General features: G+C 40.7%; 1 protein-coding gene across 6 annotated transcripts in view; it reads right to left on the bottom strand.

Annotated features, from left to right (window-relative positions):
- zgc:158766 (uncharacterized protein LOC100009641 homolog) overlaps positions 1–13839 on the bottom strand; it is a 172565-nt gene that overhangs the window by 24619 nt on the left and 134107 nt on the right. For all 6 annotated transcript variants that reach the window (XM_060849950.1, XM_060849949.1, XM_060849946.1 and 3 more), the window contains 6 exons: positions 12928–13026; positions 10305–10447; positions 7655–7793; positions 6051–6173; positions 3909–4100; positions 1847–2787 (listed from right to left, as the gene is read on the bottom strand). In XM_060849950.1, the coding sequence (XP_060705933.1) occupies positions 1847–2787; positions 3909–4100; positions 6051–6173; positions 7655–7793; positions 10305–10447; positions 12928–13026 (1637 nt within the window). The remainder of the gene's footprint in view (positions 1–1846; positions 2788–3908; positions 4101–6050; positions 6174–7654; positions 7794–10304; positions 10448–12927; positions 13027–13839) is intronic.

The following is a 13839-nucleotide window of genomic DNA, read 5'->3' as shown; positions in this document are numbered from 1 at the left end:
ACATGAAAAACGATCCCGGACTCAGTCATTGTATTTCATCTTATAACTTGGTAAGTAATAACAGTTAAATTTTGAAAGGTGACTAGAGTCACAAATTCTATGAATTGACTTTTGAAACATAGACTGTATCATTTATGAGAAAGTTCCAGTTCTTTTTCTATTACATGGAATATATAGCACAGACACAGGTCATTGAACCAAACAGGTCCATAAGCAATTTATATTCCACGTTTTCTCTTTGTACTCTTTTTCATTTAGCCCTGTTAGCATAATCACCTATTTCTTTCTCTCATAAATACTTAGCTAGTTTCTCTATACATGCATCTTTGCTATTTTCCTTCCCGATAGTAACAAATTGCATGGTGCAATCACTCCCTTGGTAAGGGAACTGGCTATATTTGAATCCCATCCATGAAATACCATCATGTTAACTAATTAAGCTTTGACTTCTAAGGTTCTTTAACTGGGTAATCACCATAAAAACAAAATCATAGTTCAGCTCACATGGATCTTGATTACTTTCAAGCCAAGTATAATTTTGTCAAATGAATCAAATTTCATACTGGCATGAATGCTTTACTGCTAATGCAGGATCTCAAACAGAAAGATGAAATCCTACATTCTGTCTAAAAACATGCAGCCCCAATTTTTAAACTCTTTCAACTGAGAGATTTTGAAATAAGATTTCCAGAATGTGTTGAAAAATTAATGTCACCAGTCTGAAAAATCAATATCTGAAATAAGATTACAACTTCAAGAGTAAATTATATAACCCTGGCATCTGAAGTACTGTAATGCATAAACTTGAATTCTTAAAATACATCCTTGCAACCATACTAATTGGATCAAATGATCTAGTCAGTTGCTCCCAATAGTCAAGGATTCAGACTGAATTTCATCAGGTGATTGGGTAGAGACACATCAGTGCAAAGTGATTTTGTCCCTGCCATATGGAAACCTATTATCCATTTTCCCCAGAAGGTTGTGGGTGTTGAGGTCATAGAGTCACAAAGACAGAGATGTACAGCACAGAAACTGACTATTTGGTCCAACTCGTCCATGCTGACCAGTTATCTTTAATTATTCTAGTTTCATTTGCCAACATTTGCCGGTATCCCTCTGAACCCTTCGTATTCATAAACCCATCTAGATGCCTTTTAAATGTTGTAATTGTACCAGCATCCACCACTACATCTGGCAGCTCATTCTATGCATGCACCACTCTCTGCGTGAAAAAGTTATTCCTTAGGTCCCCTTTATGTAATTCCCCTCTCACCTTAAGTATATGTCCGCTGGTTTTACACTCTTACCCCCTTTCCCCCACCCCGACCACATTCTCCAGGAAAAACAGGTATTTACCCTATCCATGCACCCAATGATTTTATAAGCCTCTATAAGGTCACCCCTCAGCTTCCAATGTTCCAGGGAAAAAAACCCTTTTCAGCCTTTCCCTGTAGCTCAAGCCATCCAACCCAGGCAACATCCTTATAGATTCTTTTCTACACCTTCTCAATTTTCACAACATCCTTCCTGTGGCAGGGAGACCAGAACTGAACACAATATTCCAAAAGTGGCCTGACCAACATCCTGTCCAGCCGCAACATGAAGGTGGCCACATTAAATAGATTTATATCTGATAAATGCATCAAGCAGGAGAGGCAGTTAAATCTAACTGAGGAAGACAACAGCAATGATCAAAATAAAAAGCACAACAGGCTGGAGGTATCGAATGATTGATCACTGGTCCAGATTAATACCGCAGAGTCTTCTCAGAGTTAAACCTGGAAATGTAGCTGAATGTTTCCAATTATTGTGTCAATGTTCTGATAACAAATGATATCATTACCTCCCAGTTCGCTTAGCTTCTTCTGTGTGTGGATGGTGCATCCTGGCAGATATCGGTAAGCTACGAGTCCTGGTCAACACTGGGCTTTTTAGCTCTGATCTGGAAATCCTGTTATCAGCCACCACACTGCTGACCACCTCCAAACCTTTGATGTAAACTCCGGTGTTGCCGTGCCTGCCGGCCTCACTGTGGCTACTCTCCCGTTGCCACAACTCAAAGCTCTGGGCCTTCCTCATGATCTTTTTCAACGGCTGCTTCTTGTGCCGAGGTGCCAGTGAGCAGGCAGGCTCCGAGTGGCAGGAGGTAGCAGAGGAGCTCATGGTGCAGTTGTCGAGATCTCTGTAGAAGATGCTGCCGCCGCATAACCTACCACCAGACGAATTCGAAGATAGCGAGGTGGTGCTAAATTTAGGTGACGTCTCGACACTTTGACAGGACTCTTCATAAAGTAACGCCATGGGGCTTTCTGACACCACAAAGACCTGATCGTGTTCCTGCTGATGCACTGGGTCATCGGGCCACACACCATTCTCCATACTCTCTGCCTCCTTTTGAGAGAAAGAGTCTCCAAGCTCATCAGATCCTTCGGTGTCAAACTCACCGCTCGTCCGGGGACCATCATCTTCAGAGTTTATCTTAGTGGCCAAGTCGTTGCTGTGACCCTCGTGGATTCTGATTGCTGCGGCCAAGACATCTTCCAAGAGGTGCCTTGTCTGTTGGCACTTCACCCACTGGATGTTCCACTGTTTCAATTCTCTAGCACTGCCAAGGCCAAGAACCATCTCGTTCATCTCCTGGAAGTTTTCTGCATTGAATTTGATGGCCTCCTGGTGGTATCCTTCCAACCTCTGAATTGCAGCTGTCATATATTCTAAGGTGCTTTGCTCGTCCACTTTCAACCGCCTTAAGTAATCGTTGCAGTGCAAAACCCACTGGTCAGCCTGACATGAAAGCAGAAAACATCACAATAAAAAAGAAATGAAACTCTGTTTCCATTGTAGTTACAACAGCCATTTCTATGTTTCAGCATCGATCAATCCACATTAATTTATTTCTTTAACAAAATCATGTGGCTTTTTAAATAGTCACTAAAAATAAATTCAATCAGTAAAAGATATGTATGAAAGCACTTCAAAACATTATTTCACCTCATGCCAAATGTGTGATAGAAAATGTATAGACTTTAATAGACACATGTAGGCTTCTGCAGGCAATTAGGAACCAAGAGAGCAAATGGATTCAGAGAATCCCTAGGCCATCAAGTCCACACTGACTCTCTGAAATCCCATCCAGAGCCACTCCCTTATCCTATTCCTGTAACCCAGCATTTCTCATGGCTAATCCCTCTAACCTGCAGATCCCTGGAAAATATCGACAATTTAGCATGGCCAATTGACCCAACCTGCACATCTTTGGAATGTGGGGGGAAAGCAGAGCAGTGGGAGGAAAGCAATGCAGAGAAGGGGAGAATGTGCAAACTCCACAGAGACAGTCGCCCTAGTCTGGGATTGAATCCAGACCCCTAGCACTGTGAGGCAGCAGTACTAACCACTGAGCCACCCACCATACCACCCAACTGGTAGACATTTCAACAAAGCACATTCATGATGAATGAACTTTTTAACAGAAGAAAAAGGTTTGCGAAATACACCAAGATAACAAAATATTTTTGGGATTTAAGTGGACTGTAACTGATACATCTACAATAGAAAAGGATTTACTTTTCTGGGTGATTCCAACTGAGGGATTATAAGCAGGGCTTTCACACAATGTCAACAATGGGACCTACGTTGGTGTTGAGTGCTCAAAACCAGGACTACAAATTAACCCTTGTAGTAATCAGACAAAAAAATCCAACCTCACTATGCAACTCAAAATTTCCAATATTCAAAGTATTATCAGATTTTATAATGATAATTTTTTTTCTGGTTTGTTTAACAAAGGTCTTACATATAAACAATTAAAGGCAGAAAAAATCCCAACAACGTAAAGAGCGACGCAGCCATCAAACCAGAAAGCAAGTCAGTGGTGAAAGATAAAAGCTGCACAATAAGCCACTTACACTCTCATAAAATTCATGCAAATTAATTATGTTGTCCAAATCTGTTCTCCACTTTTCCACTCGGTTGCTGAAGTTACTCAGAAACTGCTTGAAACCTTCGACTTTTTCACCCAGGTATCGTAGCTCTTTGTGCGTTTGACCGTTCAGATGGCCAGCATCTTTGACCAACTGCATGCCCCTTTTGTACTGTTGCTGTAAAGAAATTTACCATTAAACTATGCACCAGACTGTGATCCACCTTGTCGGTCTCAAGGTTCAAATAACATCATAATACATCGCTGATCTTTTACAAAAAAAAATTTATTCTTAAATTTACTGTCATGATATGCACATATATATTTAGCCATTTTGTTTCATTGTTTGTGCATTTGACCTTTTTATTCATAAGAGATGTCAACAATTACCTTTTGAAACAGTGGCATTCTCAATACAGCTGGCACTATTTGCCTGGACATACTGATGTACAAATGCAATTGTACAAGATCTTTAACATTGTGAAACACTCCAAGGATCTACAGGAGGACAATTATCCATCAAAATTTGTCACAAAGTGACGCAGGGAAATATTAGAATAAATGACCAAATGTTTAGTCAAAGAGAAATGTTTAAGGAGGTGAGTGAGATCGCAAAGAGGTCCAGGGAGCACTTTTCTGCAGTTTACATCTCCCGAGACAGTTAAAGGTATTCCACCATTTGGTGAAACAAGAAAGTTGTGAATGAGCAAGAGGTCAAAATTGGAGGAGGGCACTGATTTTGGAGGGTCATGGGTCCATAGGAGGCTGCAGATCATGCAGGGATTTGAAACAAAGGTGGGAATTTTAAAATCAAACTGTAGCCAAACCAGAAATCAACGTAGGTCTGTGAAAACGGCAACAATGAAAGTTGTGTATGGGAGTGAGTTGATGTAAAGACAACAGGTTTTTCCAAAGCTATCCACAGGCCTATTTTTGCAGCATCAATGAACCTCAGACAGTAACCTATTAAATCACACCACCAATAAACCCAGCAAGTATTTAAAAGTGCCTCACAGCTGTCAAGGAATCTCTTAAAGTTCTGCAACACCAAGAAACACGTCTCATGACTTCACTGTAGGCCATGACTCCAACACTTTGGGAAGTCCCGTGTTAAGCGTTCTACTACAGTTGGACTGGTTATAACTAGTTTGCAGTTTACTAGCATAGCGCATTAATAGGGTCCCCCCAGTCATGCAATCGGTTCTGCTCAATTACAATACATGGTTAGCCGAAGAACTGTGGAAAGTACTTTGACAGGTTTACATCTCCAGAATTTAATACTGAGCCAGAGTGGTTGGTAAATATTCTACCAGGTCCCAAGAACCTGGAACCTCCAAATGATATCATTCAGTGTTACACTACATAATGCAACAATGGAATTCCTTTCCTAACAGCATTTCCTAACTTGCATCATAAGGCATGTTTTAGATTCAAGAAAGCAGCTCTGCATTACCTTCACAAGTCAGGATGGAAAGTAAATACTCAACCAGCTCGTGATGCCCACATCCCACGAACGAATACAAACAAGTACCTGTTTCCTCTGAGCTCTCAGCTAATAGTCCCTTTCAATAAAACACATTCTCAGTGCCAATTAAACATATTATGTCTCACTTTATTGTGTAGTGCTGAAAAATGCTCAAATATTTTGAACAGCTAAAAAAATGTATAAAATGGAAGTTGAGGATGGTTGCGTCTTACTGTTTAGTGTCTCAGTCTCACGATAACAGTCCAAAGAATCTATTGATAAAGAATAAGGTGGCACGTTTATCCTGATAAATTCTTGACATGCCGTTTTGTTTAGCGGTGCTGTGAACCCTCCTAATCCCTTGTTCTTTGTTATTTCACTGCAGGTAATCAGATCAGCTTTATCTGTTGTGTCTTCATAATCCCACTGCTGTTTTACAAGCGGTTTCCCAAAAGTAAAGCAAGCTCCAGGTAATCATTCTTGTCGGTATCAGATAACTTGAAGGCTTAACAATGAACAAAAAAGGTACAGTTGAATTTATCTACTACTTTTCCACTGAGGGAGCAGAGCCCTACATTTTATTTCATCAATAGCAAATGCACGCTATGTGTTCATTGTAATATTTCCCACAATTCTACAGCATGAGTGTTATGAGAGACTTACCACAGCCTGGCTGTAGAAGATGTTATACTTTTCTTGCATTTGTCTGAGTGATTCCAGGGAATGTGGCAAACAGTCCACCTGCACAAGGTATTTCTCTCTCTCGCAGTCAGCCCAGTGTCTGATCTTAAAGGTAATAAAAGCACAGCAATTTTCTTTAGAAAAGACAATAATGACCTGATTTATGTATCTCAATCTGTCCAGAAACACAAAGGCCTGATTTTTGCTCTGTTGTGACAAAGACAGCCAATAACCCCAAATATCACTAGTCCTGACCCTGAACTTAGAATTTCTTATTATTATGGGGATGACAACACCGTTAAGTTGGAAATTGTGAAGGCACAGTTTAGGAGACAGCTAGCATTTAAAGCATTAAGTGTCGGAATTCGAAACTCATAGAAGCTGTGCGATGCTAAGAATCAGCAATTAATACTTTTTTGCACCTGAGAGTATGGCTTGAAAAGCCCAGAAACAGCATTTGCTTGGAGCATATTAGCAAGATTAGCTTTCAAGAAAACAACATAGTTGCAGTGCTGGCTTGCTGAACCTAGCTGTCTGTGGAAAATCTGGAGTTGTGCCTGTGATTAAGTGATGTATTGCAGCTTTCAAAATCCTGAGTGCAGCAGACCCAAGAATGACCAAGGTGGTCTGTGACAGAATGCCATATGGCAGGCTACAGTTCAGAAGCTGATGTTCAAAAGAGAAGAATTGGAATCCCTGTCAAAATTTAATGAGATTTGAGGACCCATTGTGGCACAAATGGCCAAAGAGTTGCTGAGAACTGCATGGGATCTATCTTTACCATATTCCCTTTTTAATGCAATGTAGGGAGTTTAAATGTGGTGTTTCTATTACCCTTATTCATTTCTAGTTAATTCTGGATGTAAGAAAATTAGATGTATAGTTGATTGCATTACTTTTATCATCAAACTTTTTTTTTGTTTGTTCAAAACTGTGGAAAGTTGTCACTTTTGTCTCTTAATAGTGGGATCTCAACACTTCATCAACGTTAAATAAAATGCCACCAGTACCCAGCCAGACTGTAACTCAAATTTGCTCTACTTCGGAACATAAGATACATAGCAACCATCATGAAACAGAATAGCAGAAGAAGCTCAAGGAGTTCAAAGACCTCTCAATGCTTCTGTATCTTGTCTGGATTAAGGTAGTTCTACCATTTTATTTTAACTGGTTCCATTCAGATGCAAACTGGGCTGAGGGGGTTTAAATATGGAAAAGAAATCCAATAATAACATTCACGAATTGTGAGATATATTTCTCTCTTACATGCTTTGACGTCATCTTCCAAGCAACACAGATAGTGGTACTACCTCCACTGAGTAAAAAGTGAGGTCTGCAGATGCTGGAGATCAGAGCTGAAAATGTGTTGCTGGTTAAAGCGCAGCAGGTCAGGCAGCATCCAAGGAACAGGAAATTCGACGTTTCGGGCAAAAGCCCTTCATCAGGAATCTTCGACGTTTTGGGCAAAAGCCCTTCATCAAAGCTGCCTGACCTGCTGCGCTTTAACCAACAACACATTTTCAGCTACTACCTCCACTGGTTTTGCTGACTCACTGTAAAAATATGATGTCAAAGTCTTTGCTTACCTTGCTACTTCCCTCCTCGAATCTTCGGAGCTGCAGAAGGATCTCCAGCTGCTGCAGGCACTTGTTGGACAGTATGACTAACCTATGGACCTCTTCATCCACCTGATTATACAGCATTGTGATAGTGTCCATGGCATCCCTGCAAAACAGTTAGAACATAAGTTCGGCTGGTTGCATGTGAGGAAAATATTTTCACAAAGAAGAATGCTAAATGTCGACTTGCATGCCAAGCCTTTCTAGCTTGTTGATTACAAATGAGCCATATAATGATTATAACACAATAATTATTGAAACATTGAGATTCATAAGCACTTAACAAAGCTCCTGGCAGAGAAGACTGGTGTTAGAGATACTTAAAATTGTGATCAATTTTACCCAAGGCGGTAAAGTACCCACATTCCTAGTTTGATTATTTGACTCCAATTTTTGTGGGCTATGCTTTTGATGAGATCATTCAGAGCACTGGCCCTTGAGAGCAGAAATAGCAGGGTCAGCAGGATTTTTTATTTGTTTTTTATTCATTCATGGGGTGAGGACATCACTGGCTAGGCCAGCATGAATTCCCCATCCCTAAGTTAAGGGCCAAATACATTGCTATGGGTCTAGAGTCACATGTAGGTTAGACCAGTAAGGATGGCAGTTTCCTTCCTTAAAGGACATTAGCAAACTACATGGGTTTTTCTGACAATCGACAGTGATTTATGGTCATCACTAGACTCTTCCTTCCAGATATTTATTGAATTCAAATTCCACCATCTGTTGTGGCAGGATTCGAACTCAGGTCCCCAGAACATTACCAGGATCTCTGCATTAATAGTCCAGTGATAATACCACTAGACCACTGCCTCCCCTAAAATGAAGAAATAAATGTGGAAACATTCTTCTAGCATGAACTGAAGACAGGCAGCATTAAACTCCAATTCACATGATTGAAAAGTTTCTTGTTATGAGTCAAAGACCAAGTAGACTACATGGATCACACAAACCATGAAGCTCCTTGCTTGATTCCTCATCTATATAAACTTAGTTACCTCATTCACAAAGGGACACTTGGAGATGGGTAGTGGGAATTAGTATGAAAACATTGTTCCCAGCTACTGACTAATAGCATGAAAACAGAAAGTAATCCAAGTACACAAAAATCTAATCAGTGTCTGACCAATTAAAATAGGTTACTGCTTTAAATAAGAGTGACCTACCAACACAGTGAGAGAAAGGTTCGATTTATGGGGAGAACAGATGCTAGTGGAGCAGCCAAAAATAACCTAACAAAATTGGTCATGGTAAATGGAGGAACAAGTTACTGCAGATGCTGGAATATGTACTGAAAACAACAAATGCTGGAGATCTCAGCGGGTCAGACAGCATTCATGGAGAGAGCACAAGCTAACATTTTAAGTCTAGGTGACTCTTCATTAGAGCTCGGAACATTAGCTTGCTCGCTCTCCATAGATGTTGACTGACCTGCTGAGATCTCCAGTATTTGCTGTTTTCTGGTCTTGGTGAATAACTGGCAACCAATTTGCAACTATGAGTCGTACACCCCTATACTGCACCAATGAAGGATTTTACATTACTTTTTACAATGTATTCTGAATATCATATCCACAGTATTCCTGAATATATAAACATTGGAAAAACTGCGGATGCTGAAAATCGGAGACAAAAATAGAAATTGCTGGAAAAGCTCATCATGAGTGGCAGCATTCATGGAAAGAACCAGCGTTAACATTTCGGGTCAAGTGATGCTTCCTCAGAACTGAGGAAGGGTCACTTGACCAAAAATGTTAACTTTGATTCTCTCCTTGGATGCTGCCAGACCTGCTGAGTTTTTCCTGCAATTCCTGAACATGTATCTTTTTGTGTCTCCAGAGTTGTTCCACTGATCTCAATGGTTCCGTTCACAAGGTTGATTGAGGTGATAAGAGACAGGAATTCTATTCCAGACAAAGCCATTACTATCAAGACAGCAGGAATTAAAGACAAGATTCTTAGATGGGGAGATGGGGAGAAGAAATTTTTACTTTAAAAAGTAAGACGGCTGTTATTCTATTATTATTTTGAAAAGGCTTTGAAGTGTTGTCAGTGTTGTAATATAGGAAACACAACTGTTAATTTATTAGCAGCAGATAATGACCAGACAAACTGTTTATTGTTCAAGCTTGAGATTGAAGGTAAAGACATTAGAGGGAACTCTACTGATCTTCTCTAAACGAGTGCAATGGGATGTCTTATATCAATGTGAGAAGGCAGAGAGGACCTCAGTCTAACATCCCATCCCAAAAGGCAACACCTCAGACCTAGTGCAGTACTTCCCCAGTAGTACACATCGGTTTCAGATTAGATTTGAATTGATGCTCAATTCCTTGGAATGGGATTTGAACCTACAATTATTTGACTTGAAGAATAGAGTGAACCCAAGTGAACGACTTAATACAACCTACCATCTCCTAGCTTTGGACTACTGAACATAATCAATAGAATTCATGCTCTAATGAGTAAGAGAATGATGGCATTGTTAGATTTCACAGAATAAAAGCTTAACAAAGGTGATTTTGTTCATCACACAAGCAAAATGATCTCTAGTTCAAGAAAGTCCAATATCTTGAAGAACTCTTCCAAATTAACCTGAAGTCATTTAATGTCCTACCTGTAGTCATCAGTGTCTGAGAATTCATCTTTTCTAATCCTAGCAAGAATAGTCCCACCTTCCAGACGCAAGCCCACCAGCCGAGAATCTTCCAGCACAGATTTCATTATCCTTGTATGTTGGTTGATGAGCCAAGTGACTTCCTATAGAATTAAGGTTCCAAGTTTAATTTAAATTGACCTTGGTCTCATGATATTTGTCCTCCATCTTTCTGATGTCAGCCATACACCCACCACCACACAATCACAGTTATGAGTTTGTCTTGGTTACTTTGTTCTTAGCTGAGAGGAGAAAGTGAGGACTGCAGATGCTGGAGATCAGAGCTGAAAATGTGTTGCTGGAAAAGTACAGCAGGTCAGGCAGCATCCAAGGAGCAGGAGAATCGACGTTTCAGGCATAAGTCCTTCTTCAGGATTCCTGAAGAAGGGCTTATGCCCGAAACGTCGATTCTCCTGCTCCTTGGATGCTGCCTGATCTGCTGCGCTTTTCCAGCAACACATTTTCAGCTCTTAGCTGACAGGACCAATTTTCACCCTTGCACATCTTAATTTATACCTATTTTACATCTCTATTCCCTTTTCTCCTCAGTTGACAATCCCTTTATCTTTTGCACTGGGCCTCACATCATTCCTTCGCCCTCCTCTGCTACTGTCAATCCTTTCAGTTCTAATAATATGACAAAACCTTAACTCTGCTTTTCTTTTCCCACAGATGTTGTCAGTCCTGCCGAGTTTCTCTTGCATTTTCTGTTTGTTTCAGATTTCCTGCATCTGCATCATTTTGTTTTTACTTAATTTAAACTGTGACATTAAACCTCCTAGCCAGGTGACTGTGACAGAAATTTACAGGACAGAGGGACCAAATCTTCTCTGCTCGATTGTCAATTACTCAGACACCAATGTGCAGCCATTTATGTTACCACTGAAAGGGTGGGCATAAAAAGCTAGGGTTCACAGTGCCTCCATTAATACAACCAACAGGCATGCAATTTACGGAAGCACTATTGAGTGACTAAATATTGCCTGTAAAGAATTATGGATGGGAATCAATCTCAGATAAGTTCACCGGGCCTGATCTATCATGAACCATAGAACATTCGAAGAAAGAGGAATGGGGTAAAAATGTGGCTTCCTCCAGGTTTAGTTTTAAGCCAAGTTAATTCCCTGCTCTCTGTTCATTGACTGTTATAGAAGACGGACTTCAGCGGTTCCTTATGTTCTTATATTCATTCCTTCTTCACCTCAAGTCCCTTTCCTGCCATGTCCTCTTTTTGCCTACCTTTCCCATTTGACGACCCACTCATGCCTACCTCCACATTCACTCCTACCACTGTCACTCAGAGGGGAGAAGGAGGGAATCAGAACAAAGCCACGCACACTTGACTTAAAATCTGCAGTCCAATTTTAGACCTTGGTGCCTCCCATCTCTGAATTATGACCTAGCCCATGGGAAATGAAGGAACAAAAGACAGGGGCAGAAGCAAAAAGAGGTAAGGGAAGCAAAAGAAGAAGAAATGGAAACAATCAGAGTCAGAACCAAAAGAAGTAAAGAGAAAGAAAGACAGAAGGAGAGGAAGAGCTATAGAGATAAATGGAAACATGAAAGCAGCAGAGGCAGATAACAGGATGTCTAAAACTCTCGGTGATTCCTAACATTAATTACAAACCTTAGACTGCACCCAATTCATTTGTTGCCCCCACTTAGAATTTAAACTCATCACACTGTTAATGTGGGCACCATACAACATGGCCATTGGTGAGAGAGTTGGGTGGATCATGTGAGACTTGCAGTAAGGAGATTCCTGATGGGAGAACAAAAGGTCCCATTTTCCGAACAATTCTTTTACAGTTAAGACTGGGTTCTCATTAGTGAGTTGTAAGAGACCTTTTTACATCATTCAAATCCTCAATGTTGCAACATCTCATCTCATCCATATTCTCCCAACTGCCAGACAGAAACTAGACAGTGATAATTCCCAACATGAAAACCAGTACCATGGACACTCCAGCTCACCGCTTGCTCCTCCTTGCTAGGACACAAGGCACTGGTATCAAAGAATACACTGATTGGGTAATGACTGCATGAACTCACCATCCCATATCCAACACCCCTGAATCCACCAGGATCCTCAGGTTCCCATCAGCACAATGTGCTGCCAATTTCCCTTTGACTGGAAACGTGTATGACAGTTGCAGATGTAGGTTTTGGGAGTGACCATACCCCTCCTTGCGTCAACTGGGTAAAATGAGATGTGTAGGGGGTAACATTGGGGTGGGGTGAATAGGTAATGAAGGGAGGCAAGTTTGGGAAGGTTGGATGAGAAAACCTCCATGAAACTCACCAAATTTATTGCTTCATGATTTTCCAGCCAATGCACTCCTGTATGTCGAGCCTGCAATGTTGCTCCAGTGCCACTACTGGCCAAAAAAGGTGTAATGGCAACATGATTGGTTTACATGGACAATTTCATTGATAGAAAATAAAAATCATAATTGTGAAAATGCGCACTGAGCATTTGAATTCTAAATTGGGAGCTAAATGATATCTCAGAAGCCTGTTCCAGATTTCTCTATGGGTAGAGCTGGAGGAGTTCTCCTGCAAGCATACAAAGCTTTGAGTGTACCTGTTCTGTGCTCGGCACTCTGTTGACATTTAGACTGTTGATGGAATTCTTCAGGTATATTAGAGCCCCTCGACAGTTCATCATAAATGGCTCCAACTTCTGAAACAACAAACAAGAGTCATAGAGTTATATAGCACGGAAACAGACCCTTCAGTCCAACCAGTCCATGCTGAACATAATCCCAATTAAACTAGTCTCACCTGCCTGCACCTGGCCCATATCCCTCCAAATCTTTCCTACTCATGTACTTATCTAAGTGTTTGTAAATGTTATAATTGTACCTGCATCCACCATTTCCTCAGGAAGTTCATTCCACACACGAACCACCCTCTATGTAAAACATTTGCCCCTCATGTCTTTTTAAAATCTCTCTCCTCTCACCTTAAAAATTTGACCCCGGTCTTGAAATCTCTCATCCGAGGAAAAAGAAACCTACCATTAACTTTATCTAAACCTGTTATGATTTTATAAACCTTTAAGTCACCACTCAATCTCCTACACTCCAATGAAAAATGTCCCAGCCGAGCCAGCCTTTCATTATAACTCAAACCTTTCATACCTGGCAACAGCCTGGTAAATCTTTTCTGAACCCTGTATGGCCTAGAACTGGACACATTACTCCAGAAGAGGCCTCACCAATATCCTGTACAACCTCAACTCCTATACTCAAAGGATTGAAGGATTAGACCTCGGTTTTGGCTCTCTCTAATACTTATTCCTTCACAGTCAGTAACAATTGCATTCAAAAGCATTTTGTTTATATACACAGGGATCCTCATCATTTTCAGATGAAAATATAATTATACAAATCCTTTCCTTGCTCACCTCCTGATTTCCATCCTGCAGCAACTGGAGCTGCCCTGACATCCGGCTGACCAAACCTGACTTAACACTAGGTTTCATGTACCCAAG

This window comes from Hemiscyllium ocellatum, chromosome 34 (genome assembly GCF_020745735.1).
Source record: "Hemiscyllium ocellatum isolate sHemOce1 chromosome 34, sHemOce1.pat.X.cur, whole genome shotgun sequence".
Taxonomy (NCBI): domain Eukaryota; kingdom Metazoa; phylum Chordata; class Chondrichthyes; order Orectolobiformes; family Hemiscylliidae; genus Hemiscyllium; species Hemiscyllium ocellatum.
Note: the sequence above shows the minus strand (reverse complement) of the source record. Positions and strands in the feature narration are given on the sequence as shown.